Raw genomic sequence first — 13,531 nt, 5'->3', positions numbered from 1 at the left:
GCAGAATACCATCAGATTCATGACCTGATCCACAACATGGAAGAACTCTACATCCAGTACTATGGTGGACAGGATAAAGAACAACAATATGAAGCTGAAATGCTAGCAGAATACCATCAGATTCATGACCTGATCCACAGGATGGAAGATCTGTACGTCCAGTACTATGGTGGACAGGATGGAGAAGAACTGCAAAATGAGGATGGAAATAACAAGAAAGATGGAGAGGAGGGACAGGAGAATGCACAGAGAGACAAGAAAAGCCAAAAAAGCCTGTTCTTAAACCGCCTACAGAAATCATGGGCGAGGATTGCTGGGTTTAAATGGAAGAGGACAAGTCCCAACAAAGAACAAAGTCCTTGTGAAATCCCAGGACCCAGTCACATCAGAGGTAGGAATTAATGAAACATCTGGATTTGGAAATGTTCATGGGAATAGTTCAGAACCTTTATAGGTTACACAGAGTTAGGGTGCATTCACACAATGCCTGAGGTATTATTTAGTGTATGTTCCAGGTAGCTCATGGCATATACGGGAATGAGAGCCAGAGCAACTCTCTGAATAAAAAGAATTATAGCTTTTAGAGTACGTCTACGCGGCGATTTTTAGAAAGACAAGTGATGTGTGCCGGCTTGGTGCCCAAGATTTGCAGAGAGCAGGGCTACCATAGGAATGAATGGGGTTACAGTGTGACTCATATGTTTGCTACAACATGTGAATTTCAAAATTCGGTGCATGGTGGTCGCAACAAACGTGCGAGTCGTGCTGTGATCCCATTCATTCCTAGGGCAGCCCCGCTACACTGGGATCTTTGGGCTCAAGTCGGACTGGTGTCTGAAACGCCAGTCTTAGTAAATGACCCCATTTGTCTCTAATCATAGAAACACATAGGCCTCAGATTGGTATTTCGGTTTTTATTTAGGGTTTTATCCTGTGCAGAATATAATGTAGGTTTTAGGTTTCATGGATGATTATATATGAACATGTTTTGATGTGGGTTTTACTTGTATAAAATTCTACATAAATTATTTCTTTCTTTTCTGCAAACAGCCAAAGTGTCAACTAAAGGGAAGAAAAAGGAGGACGATAAAGGGGAAAATAAAAGCATGAAGGTCAGTGATAAGAGAAAAGATGATGGATCTGAAAAGTCAAGCAATAATAGCAGCTCTCTAGAACGGGAGAAACCTGAGGAGCTCAGCAGATCTACCAAAACATCTCAGAGCAGCAGTAGCCATCAACAGAAAACTGGCAACTGTCTGGAGGAACCTGACCAGTCTGGCAAGAAAACACCTGCCACAGTACCCCTTTCATTACAGTCCTTCACTTTCCATCAGAAACTGGGAGCAGGAAGCTTTGGTCAAGTCTACTTGGCAAGAGATGTCATCCGCCAGGAATGTGTTGCCATTAAAGTGGCGGATAAACAGGATTTTACGGAGCGTGGATACAGTTTGGTAGAACGCCATATCCTACAACTATCCCACCAGAGTCCTTATCTGATTCATGGCCTGGCCGCCTTCCACACCCGAAACTTTGTCTATTATGTAATGGAATTGGCCACCAGAGGGGACCTATTTGTTTTTATGAGAAAGATCTTTCCTCTTGATACTGCCACCATACGATTCATCTTGGCAGAAGTGGTCTGTGGCACAGAGTTCCTGCACAACAAAGACATTCTACACAGGGACATAAAGCCACTAAACATCCTTCTGACAGTAGACGGCCATGTCAAAATAACAGACTTTGGCATGGCAGCAATGGGTGTGCATCAGGGTCCCTCAAAGAGGTGCATAGGTACACCAGGATTCGCAGCCCCAGAACTGGTGAACGGCCACTCACATGGACGAGGGGTAGATTATTTTGCAATTGGCGTGATTCTGTACAAACTCTACACAAGAAAGGCTCCTTTTCCTGGAAAACATCAAATAGAAATTGAGCATTCTGTCCTCAACTGTCCTCCAGTCTCCCGAGAGTCTCTGACTCCTGAAGTAAACAACCTCTTACAAGGGCTGCTGTGTAAAAATCAGTTCCAGCGGCTAGGAGTGAAGGGAGACATAAAAAACCATCCATTTCTTGCAGACATCAGTTGGGAAGATGTAGAAGCCAGAAGAATGGCACCACCAGCGACCATGATGGCAGCTCCTATTGACCTTAATATGAACCAAACTCTGGACTATGCTGAATCGCCAAACAAAATAAGATCTAAACACCAGAAGATCTTCAATCATTTTAGCTTTGTATGCCCGGAGTGGTCAAGACAATATCATCCTGTCATCATGCAGAACCAAACTTGGATGGCCAAACTATTTTCTAAGAGGCCAAGAAATAAAAGTAACTGGTCTGTGGACAAAGCTGGTGGATGACTAAGTCAAACCAGAAGAGCCTATGAAATCCATCAATATTCTCCATCTCTGAATTCCACAATCTACTGTACCTGTCACCATGAAGCAGCTCCTGTAGAAGGCAGCCTTGGCAGCAATAATACCAGTAGATGCTACCATACCAGGTGAGTATGGAGTGAAGAGAAGACATTCCCCTAAAGATTTCATGTCAACTGAGAAGGCAATTGTTATATCTCTCATAGATGGTCAATCAAAATTAGAAACAAATTGACTCATGCTTTATCTCTTTTTTCATAGGGGATTCTGCTTATCACAATGTCTTCATTACGGCCTGTGACCTCCAGCTTACCACCATCATTTCTCATTAGATCTATTTTGCTGTCCACATAACACAGCGTAAACCACCCACCATTCCAATATGACAATGTAAGTATAACACCTTGTGAGATCCATAGTGTTATTATTGCTGTGTAACTATAGGGGGTAACTATCAAGACACATGAAGGCTGCGCCAAAGATAAATGTGCAACTTTAGTAAGTGACTAGGGATTGTGTGATCATAGTCGTTTTGTCTTTTAGCCTAATATTTACTTCCATCCATTTAGTGGTTAAAAATAATTAGGCCCAAGTCACACGACCATATTTTTGGTCCGCATCGGATCAAAATTTTGCAGATTGGATGCAGACTCATTCATTGCAATGGGTCTGAAAAATGTGTACAGCATCCGTATATTTATTTCACAATCCCACAAAAAATATAGAACAAGTCTTATTCTGGTCCATTTTGCGGACAAGAATAGGCATTATTATAATGTATCTGCAAAAAAAACGATGCAACAGGCATCCGTATTTTTTGAGGACCACAAAATACATACAGTCGTGAGAATGCACCCTGAGACTATTTATATCCAACCAAGCTATAACTATCCTTGGGTGACTAGTAGTGGTGATACTTGAGGAGCCCCACCAGGTCTACAGAATAAAGCCCCTATTACACCCCACAATTATTGGTTTGTAGTCTTCACAGGATAATTAACTTGTATAATCGAGCAGCCAATCAACAAGCATTTGCTTGTTCATCGGTCGATGGGCATCTTTTATCAGAATATAAGACGGTCGATTATCGGCAGCACATCTCTCTGTGTAATCAGGGTTGTGCTGCTGATAATGAATAGCCGGTAGCAGTCGTTCCTCCAGCATCCTGTTTGCATTGTCCTGTGTAATCAGGACGGTGTAACCAAGCACCAATTGATATGTTCTCCTCCATCGGCGCTTGCACTGCCCGTACTAATTTCACAGGATCCAGCACAACCTTCCAAATACAACTGTCACGATGAGGCAGTGTAATAGGACATTTAATGTGAAGATCTAACTGTCCTTGTAAAGATTACATGATGTGGAAAGTGTTTATTCTATCAGATACTGACCCAGACATGTATATCTGTCTTCTTACAGCAAACACCGGACAAGACAACTCAACCGGACTTTCCCTTTAACCGGATTTGACAAACCTACCGAATGTCCACCACTGAACATCCACGTAGATTGGAGCACCAACAATCCAGGGTTTCATTCCGATCGCCATATTTGGGGTCAGGGAGGAATTTTTTCCCTTATATGAGGACAACTAATATTCCTCAGGGGTTTTTCGCCTTCCTCTGGATCATCATAGCAAGTAATTAAAGGTTGAAATTGAAGGACTTCTTTCAGCCATACTTGCTATGTAACCATCTACAATGTGGTGGCAGAGACAGAAGGAACCTGCAAAGATAGAAAGCAGATCCTTCACCTACCGGACGTGACAGAAGGAAGCTGCTATAATATAAAGCAGCTCCTTCACCTACTGGACGTGACAGAAGGAAGCTGCTAAGATATAAAGCAGCTCCTTCACCTACTGGATGTGACAGAAGGAAGCTGCTAAGATATAAAGCAGCTCCTTCACCTACTGGATGTGACAGAAGGAAGCTGCTCCTTCACTTACCAGACATGATTGTAAGATCTTTCGTGAATTAATAAATATTAAAATCTATAGAGAGTTTGTCTTTATTATATCTATACACAATTACAATAAGTATGGTTTGACTTCACATTATGATGGGTTAAGATCAAGGCCAGATTGGGACAGAAATTCAGCCCTGGCATTTGAAAGCATACAGGCCCACCACAAAATGAGGGCTTCACAGAAACACATGTTGGGGTTGTCACCATCCCAGTAGGAGAGGGCATTCATGTGAATATTTCTTAGCTATTTGTGCATTTCTGGTTATTTTTCTAGTACGTGCTGATTGCAAGTTATATTCTTATACTATTTATTTGGCATCATATCCTTCTCATGTTCACACAGAACAATGGTCGGGGCAAGTCTTTATGCTTCCAAGATGGCTAGATAGGGGATAAACAGATAGATTGGGAATGGATCGATAGATGATAGATTGGGAATAATGGATGGATGGGGGATGGATAGATGAGATAAATAAAGGTACATAACCATAAGGTGTGCAGAGATTTTGGTTGCACCTGCACCTCCCATGTGAATTCTAAGTGGTATAATGCTTCCCCTATCGCTGCTAATCCCTGTTCTATACTTGTATAAAGGCTCACTACATCAAATGAGACTAATTGGCCGCCCTCAGTTATGTCCACACATTTCATTTTAGATAAAAAGTCAGAAGTATCTCTAACAAATTAAGAAGCTTTGCTAGCAAATCCCTTGAGGACTTTGTCCAAAAAGGTAGCTGTCATGGTGCGGTTCACTGTGACAGTTGTGCTGCATGCTCTCTTGCATACTGGCTGCATTCTGAAACCTATGTATGCTGGTTGCTTGGGGCTGTGTGCTGGCTGCGGTGTTATATGTGAACTATTGCCCGTGTGTGTCTCCCCATATCCATATCACTGTGGTTCCTGTCACCGGTGTCATGCAGTCTGGCTGCATGCACTTTGTGTACTACTAGCTGTGAGTGTTCCCATGTATGCTGGTTCTCTGATGTGTTCTAGCTGCGGCCTTGAGTGTGATCTGCGTCTGAGTATGGATGCTGTGTGTGGTTCTGTCACTCCTTGTTGTTTAGGCTGGCTGCCTGTAACCGCGTACTGGCTACAATTTATCCTGTGTATGCTGGTTGTTGTTTGGGCGTGCTGGCTGCAGCATTCTGTGACTGTGTGAACTGAAACTTGTATAGTTTGTTCTATACTTCTTGTTACTGCTGGTGCTGGTGGGGTTAACATTCCCTGGTCTGTTCCTGGGCATGGTTTATCTGGTGCCCTCTTATGTAGCTATTTCTATCTGTGAGCTGTGGGGCTTGTGGTCTGTCTGTCTTGTGCCTTGCTGGGTGTTGCCCCTTGCTGCCAGGCAGTGCCTAACCGCTTTTGATCCTGTCTGTTCCATGTATAGGCTGGCAGTGCCCAATTGCTTCTGATCCTGTCTGTTCCATGTATAGCCGGGCAGTGCCTGTTTCTGATCCTATCTGTTTCATGTATAGCCGTGCAGTGCCTGTTTCTGATCCTATCTGTTTCATGTATAGCCTGGCTGTCCTTACTGCTTCTGTTTCTGGCCTGTGTTTTTTTTGTTTTAAAAAATGATATTATTGTGTAAAACATAAATAAATAAAAAAAGGTACACATATTAGGTATCGCCACGTCCGTAAGAACCTGCTCTATAAAAATACCACATGATCTAACCTGTCAGATGAACGTTGTAAATAATAAAAAATAAAAACGGTGCCAAAACAGCTATTTTTGGGCAAATTTTCCATTTTAATCAATCTTTTCCCGTAACAAAGCAAGGGTTAACAGCCAAACAAAACTCAATATTTATTGCTCTGATTCTGTAGTTTACAGAAATGCCCCATATGTGGTCATAAACTGCTGTATGGCCACACGGCAGGGCGCAGAAGGAAAGGAACGCCATATGGTTTTTGGAAGGCAGTTTTTGATGGACTCGATTTTTGACACCATGTCCCATTTGAAGCCCCCTCTGATGCACCCCTAGAGTAGAATCTCCAAAAGTGATCACTTTTTGGAGTTTCTACTCTAGGGGTGCATCAGAGGGGGCTTCAAATGAGACATGGTGTAAAAAAAGAAAGGCCATCAAAATCTGCCATCCAGAAACCATTCCTTGTGCGCCCTGCCGTTTGGTCATACAGCAGTTTACGACCACATATGGGGTGTTTCTATAAATGACAGAATCAGGACAATAAATATTGAGTTTTGTTTGGCTTATAACCCTTGCTTTGTTACTGGAAAAAATGGATTCAAATGGAAAATTTGCCCAAAAATTTAAATTCAGAAATTTTATCTCCATTTGCCAATAACTCTTGTGGAACACCTAAAGGGTAAACAAAGTTTGTAAAATCAGTTTTGAATACCTTGAGGGGTTTAGTTTCCAAAACGGGGTCATTTTTGGGTGGTTTCAATTATGTAAGCCTCACAAAGGGACCTCAGACCTGAACTGGTCCTTAAAAAGTGGGTTTTGGAAAATTTCTGAAAAATTTCAAGATTTGCTTCTAAACTTCTAAGCCTTGTAACGTCAGCCAGGTTTTTTTATTTAATTTTTTTGATTTACATTTTACCAGTGTCATGAAGTACAATATGTGATGAAAAAACAATCTCAGAATGGCCTGGATAAGTAAAAGCGTTTTAAAGTTATTCACACATAAAGTGACACTGGTCAGATTTGCAACGAATGGCCTGGTCCATAAGGGTTTAAGGAGCATATCTACAGTCAGCCAGGTAAATATGTTATTTGAGGTATTTACACCAGTGGCACCACCCTCATGAGATGCCCTCTCTTCTTTTGTATATACACAGCTAAAAAAACAATTTAGGAGCTCTGCCTTCTCTTGATCCCCATTGACCAACACCCCGTTATCATAATTTTGGGGCCGTTCATGTCCTGACCTTGGGTTTTTGCATTTATGTATTTAAAGAATTTTTTGGGGTTGTTCTTACTTTCTTTGACCACCTGTATTTCATTGTGTATTTTAGCTGATTTTATTACACCCTTACATAATTTATTTAGTTCTTTTAAAGGCTACAGCTAACCCCTCAGATTTGTATTTCTTAAAGGCCCTCTTTTTGTCATTTATTGCCCTTTTTACACTATTTGCAAGCCATGTGGGGTTTAATTTTATTAGCTTGTACTTGAATGTATTTACCAATATACAGGGAGTGCAGAATTATTAGGCAAGTTGTATTTTTGAGGATTAATTTTATTATTGAACAACAACCATGTTCTCAATGAACCCAAAAAACTCATTAATATCAAAGCTGAATATTTTTGGAAGTAGTTTTTAGTTTGTTTTTAGTTTTAGCTATTTTAGGGGGATATCTGTGTGTGCAGGTGACTATTACTGTGCATAATTATTAGGCAATTTAACAAAAAACAAATATATACCCATTTCAATTATTTATTTTTACCAGTGAAACCAATATAACATCTCAACATTCACAAAAATACATTTCTGACATTCAAAAACAAAACAAAAACAAATCAGTGACCAATATAGCCACCTTTCTTTGCAAGGACACTCAAAAGCCTGCCATCCATGGATTCAGTCAGTGTTTTGATCTGTTCACCATCAACATTGCGTGCAGCAGCAACCACAGCCACCCAGACACTGTTCAGAGAGGTGTACTGTTTTCCCTCCTTGTAAATCTCACATTTGATGATGGACCACAGGTTCTCAATGGGGTTCAGATCAGGTGAACAAGGAGGCCATGTCATTAGATTTTCTTCTTTTATACCCTTTCTTGCCAGCCACGCTGTGGAGTACTTGGACGCGTGTGATGGAGCATTGTCCTGCATGAAAATCATGTTTTTCTTGAAGGATGCAGACTTCTTCCTGTACCACTGCTTGAAGAAGGTGTCTTCCAGAAACTGGCAGTAGGACTGGGAGTTGAGCTTGACTCCATCCTCAACCCGAAAAGGCCCCACAAGCTTATCTTTGATGATACCAGCCCAAACTAGTACTCCACCTCCACCTTGCTGGCGTCTGAGTCGGACTGGAGCTCTCTGCCCTTTACCAATCCAGCCACGGGCCCATCCATCTGGCCCATCAAGACTCACTCTCATTTCATCAGTCCATAAAACCTTAGAAAAATCAGTCTTGACGTTTCAGCTTGTGTGTCTTGTTCAGTGGTGGTCGTCTTTCAGCCTTTCTTACCTTGGCCATGTCTCTGAGTATTGCACACCTTGTGCTTTTGGGCACTCCAGTGATGTTGCAGCTCTGAAATATGGCCAAACTGGTGGCAAGTGGCATCTTGGCAGCTGCACGCTTGACTTTTCTCAGTTCATGGGCAGTTATTTTACGCCTTGGTTTTTCCACACGCTTCTTGCGACACTGTTGACTATTTTGAATGAAACGCTTAATTGTTCGATGATCACGCTTCAGAAGCTTTGCAATTTTAAGAGTGCTGCACCCCTTTGCAAGATATCTCACTATTTTTGCCTTTTCTGAGCCTGTCAAGTCCTTCTTTTGACCCATTTTGCCAAAGGAAAGGAAGTTGCCTAATAATTATGCACACCTAATATAGGGTGTTGATGTCATTAGACCACACCCCTTCTCATTACAGAGATGCACATCACCTAATATGCTTAATTGGTAGTAGGCTTTCGAGCCTATACAGCTTGGAGTAAGACAACATGCATAAAGAGGATGATGTGGTCAAAATACTCATTTGCCTAATAATTCTGCACGCAGTGTATTTATCCAAAGTAGATTTAAAGCAATCCTATTTAGCATTAATGTCATTATGTGACAATAGTTGCTCTCATGTCCTGAAGTGTAGCACTCAACCCTTGGAAATTCGCCTTTATCTATATTACATATATATATATACACACACATATACAATTTATATATGGAAAATGTTGTCAGGAATAATGATACTTATACATTACACAATTCCATCAGAGAGAATTCTGATTGGCTCCAAATTTATTCTGTAGCAGAACAGGGACCCCAAACATAATGTCAATATCATTAAGAACTATCTTCAGCGTAAAAAAAAAAGGGAGTCCAAGAAGTGAGGAAATGGCCTCCACAAAGCTCCTGATTTCAACATCAAATCTGTTTGAGGACATAAGGATCTGAACAAGCCTACATCCATAGAAGATCTGTTGTTAGTTCTCAAAGGTGTTTAGAATAAACTCACCGCCAAATTCCTTTTTAAAAAACGTTATTCAAGTGTACCTAGAAGAACTGATACTGTTTTGAAGACAAAGGGTGGTCACACCAAATATTGATTGGATTTAGATTTCACTTTGTATTTTAATGAAAATAAACTATTTAAACACTTCTATTTTTCTTAATCTTACTCTGCAGCATTTTTCACACACCTGCCTAATATTTTTGTACAGTATTGTGTGTGTATATAACATAAACATATATATATATATATATATATATATATACATATACAAAGATGATAGATAGATATATAGATAGATACACATACATACAGAGAAGGAGAGAGAAAAAAAACAGTCGATGACATCACAATTGCTGGTGACTTGTTTAGAAAAGGCACCATATTTGGTCGATGACATCACAAAGGCTAATGGTGTGTTCAGAAAAGGCACCATATTTGGTCGATGACATCACAAAGGCTGATGGTGTGTTCAGAAAAGGCACCATATTTGGTCGATGACATCACAATCGCTGGTGACATCACAGTGGCTACCTAGGCAGCTGCACAGGTACGAATCTTTGCATTCACTTGCTGCAGCCAGCGGAGACACTTGTGAGCGCCATCCCTTGCGGATTTTATCTTCAATACTTTTGCCTATGCCAAAAAATGAAGGCAAAAAAGAAGAGAAAACATTTAGATGAAGGAGAGAAGAAGGAGGAAGAAAAGAATAGTGGTGATGATGTCCAGGAGAAGCCAGGTAAAGCTGAGAAACCAAGAAAGAACCGGTTCTTAGCGCGCCTGCAGAAAGCCTGGGCAAGGATTGCTGGGCATAGGAGGAGAAGAACTTCCATCCAAGAAAAGAGAAGTTTTGAAGAACTCCCAGGACCCAGCCAAATCATTATTGTGGACAGCACAGGTAGGAGGACATCGTGTACCTTCTTATATAATACAACGGTATGGTCATTATTATAGTACCCCATGTTACTGACAAAATGATCCCAATGCTATAGATACAAATTTATAGAAATAGTGAGGGAATTATCAAAAGTGGAGAAAAGTGGACGAGTTGTCTATAGCAACCAACCAGATTCCAGCTCTCATCTCTTACAACCATAAAATAATAATAAAAGCTATCTGACTGGTAGCTGCAAGCAACTTCTTCACTTTCCATCTGTACCACTTTCTAAAGAGCAATGGTGACATGTCATAGTGAATATAGTATGTATGATACCAATATATAATGCAGCCTTCCAGGCTCTGATGTGACTACTTATCATCTATATATTTGTTTACAGTTGACATTCCACCAAAAGAGAAGGAAAAGATGGACCAAACGGAGGTAAATCAGATCATCATGGCTGATTACAAGGAGACAGAACTGGTGACAGACAATTTAGTGGAACAGGAAATGCTAGCAGAATACCATCAGATTCATGACCTGATCCACAACATGGAAGAACTCTACATCCAGTACTATGGTGGACAGGATAAAGAACAACAATATGAAGCTGAAATGCTAGCAGAATACCATCAGATTCATGACCTGATCCACAGGATGGAAGATCTGTACGTCCAGTACTATGGTGGACAGGATGGAGAAGAACTGCAAAATGAGGATGGAAATAACAAGAAAGATGGAGAGGAGGGACAGGAGAATGCACAGAGAGACAAGAAAAGCCAAAAAAGCCTGTTCTTAAACCGCCTACAGAAATCATGGGCGAGGATTGCTGGGTTTAAATGGAAGAGGACAAGTCCCATCAAAGAACAAAGTCCTTGTGAAATCCCAGGACCCAGTCACATCAGAGGTAGGAATTTATGAAACATCTGGATTTGGAAATGTTCATGGGAATAGTTCAGAACCTTTATAGGTTACACAGAGTTAGGGTGCATTCACACAATGCCTGAGGTATTATTTAGTGTATGTTCCAGGTAGCTCATGGCATATACGGGAATGAGATCCAGAGCAACTCTCTGAATAAAAAGAATTATAGCTTTTAGAGTACGTCTACGCGGCGATTTTTAGCAAGACAAGTGATGTGTGCCGGCTTGGTGCCCAAGATTTGCAGAGAGCAGGGCTACCATAGGAATGAATGGGGTTACAGTGTGACTCATATGTTTGCTACAACATGTGAATTTCAAAATTCGGTGCATGGTGGTCGCAACAAACGTGCGAGTCGTGCTGTGATCCCATTCATTCCTAGGGCAGCCCCGCTACACTGGGATCTTTGGGCTCAAGTCGGACTGGTGTCTGAAACGCCAGTCTTAGTAAATGACCCCATTTGTCTCTAATCATAGAAACACATAGGCCTCAGATTGGTATTTCGGTTTTTATTTAGGGTTTTATCCTGTGCAGAATATAATGTAGGTTTTAGGTTTCATGGATGATTATATATGAACATGTTTTGATGTGGGTTTTACTTGTATAAAATTCTACATAAATTATTTCTTTCTTTTCTGCAAACAGCCAAAGTGTCAACTAAAGGGAAGAAAAAGGAGGACGATAAAGGAGAAAATAAAAGCATGAAGGTCAGTGATAAGAGAAAAGATGATGGATCTGAAAAGTCAAGCAATAATAGCAGCTCTCTAGAACGGGAGAAACCTGAGGAGCTCAGCAGATCTACCAAAACATCTCAGAGCAGCAGTAGCCATCAACAGAAAACTGGCAACTGTCTGGAGGAACCTGACCAGTCTGGCAAGAAAACACCTGCCACAGTACCCCTTTCATTACAGTCCTTCACTTTCCATCAGAAACTGGGAGCAGGAAGCTTTGGTCAAGTCTACTTGGCAAGAGATGTCATCCGCCAGGAATGTGTTGCCATTAAAGTGGCGGATAAACAGGATTTTACGGAGCGTGGATACAGTTTGGTAGAACGCCATATCCTACAACTATCCCACCAGAGTCCTTATCTGATTCATGGCCTGGCCGCCTTCCACACCCGAAACTTTGTCTATTATGTAATGGAATTGGCCACCAGAGGGGACCTATTTGTTTTTATGAGAAAGATCTTTCCTCTTGATACTGCCACCATACGATTCATCTTGGCAGAAGTGGTCTGTGGCACAGAGTTCCTGCACAACAAAGACATTCTACACAGGGACCTAAAGCCACTAAACATCCTTCTGACAGTAGACGGCCATGTCAAAATAACAGACTTTGGCATGGCAGCAATGGGTGTGCATCAGGGTCCCTCAAAGAGGTGCATAGGTACACCAGGATTCGCAGCCCCAGAACTGGTGAACGGCCACTCACATGGACGAGGGGTAGATTATTTTCCAATTGGCGTGATTCTGTACAAACTCTACACAAGAAAGGCTCCTTTTCCTGGAAAACATCAAATAGAAATTGAGCATTCTGTCCTCAACTGTCCTCCAGTCTCCCGAGAGTCTCTGACTCCTGAAGTAAACAACCTCTTACAAGGGCTGCTGTGTAAAAATCAGTTCCAGCGGCTAGGAGTGAAGGGAGACATAAAAAAAACATCCATTTCTTGCAGACATCAGTTGGGAAGATGTAGAAGCCAGAAGAATGGCACCACCAGCGACCATGATGGCAGCTCCTATTGACCTTAATATGAACCAAACTCTGGACTATGCTGAATCGCCAAACAAAATAAGATCTAAACACCAGAAGATCTTCAATCAGTTTAGCTTTGTATGTCCGGAGTGGTCAAGACAATATCATCCTGTCATCATGCAGAACCAAACTTGGATGGCCAAACTATTTTCTAAGAGGCCATTCAGTAAGAAATAAAAGTAACTGGTCTGTGGACAAAGCTGGTGGATGACTAAGTCAAACCAGAAGAGCCTATGAAATCCATCAATATTCTCCATCTCTGAATTCCACAATCTACTGTACCTGTCACCATGAAGCAGCTCCTGTAGAAGGCAGCCCTGGCAGCAATAATACCAGTAGATGCTACCATACCAGGTGAGTATGGAGTGAAGAGAAGACATTCCCCTAAAGATTTCATGTCAACTGAGAAGGCAATTGTTATATCTCTCATAGATGGTCAATCGACATTAGAAACAAATTGACTCATGCTTTATCTCTTTTTTCATAGGGGATTCTG

At 41.3% G+C, this 13,531-nt stretch overlaps 1 protein-coding gene across 1 annotated transcript; it reads left to right on the top strand.

Annotated features, from left to right (window-relative positions):
- The first annotated feature begins 10,130 nt into the window (after window positions 1-10,130).
- On the top strand, window positions 10,131-13,025 carry LOC120999290 (protein kinase C delta type-like). The gene is made up of 3 exons (XM_040430162.1): window positions 10,131-10,380; window positions 10,760-11,269; window positions 11,929-13,025. Exons 1-3 carry the CDS (start codon window positions 10,131-10,133, stop codon window positions 13,023-13,025), a joined length of 1,857 nt encoding a protein of 618 aa, XP_040286096.1.
- The last annotated feature ends 506 nt before the right edge of the window (window positions 13,026-13,531 follow it).

Source organism: Bufo bufo, chromosome 4, assembly GCF_905171765.1.
Source record: "Bufo bufo chromosome 4, aBufBuf1.1, whole genome shotgun sequence".
Classification (NCBI taxonomy): domain Eukaryota; kingdom Metazoa; phylum Chordata; class Amphibia; order Anura; family Bufonidae; genus Bufo; species Bufo bufo.
The sequence above is the reverse complement of the archived record's forward strand: the minus strand, read 5'-3'. Positions and strand labels throughout refer to the sequence as shown.

Excerpts from the sequence above, each read along its gene's own strand:
- LOC120999290 (XM_040430162.1), top strand. The coding sequence starts at position 10,131 with ATGAAGGCAAAAAAGAAGAGAAAACATTTAGATGAAGGAGAGAAGAAG. Across the intron at positions 10,381-10,759 it reads CATTATTGTGGACAGCACAG|TTGACATTCCACCAAAAGAG; the intron begins GTAGGAGGACAT and ends ATTTGTTTACAG. Across the intron at positions 11,270-11,928 it reads AGGACCCAGTCACATCAGAG|CCAAAGTGTCAACTAAAGGG; the intron begins GTAGGAATTTAT and ends TTCTGCAAACAG.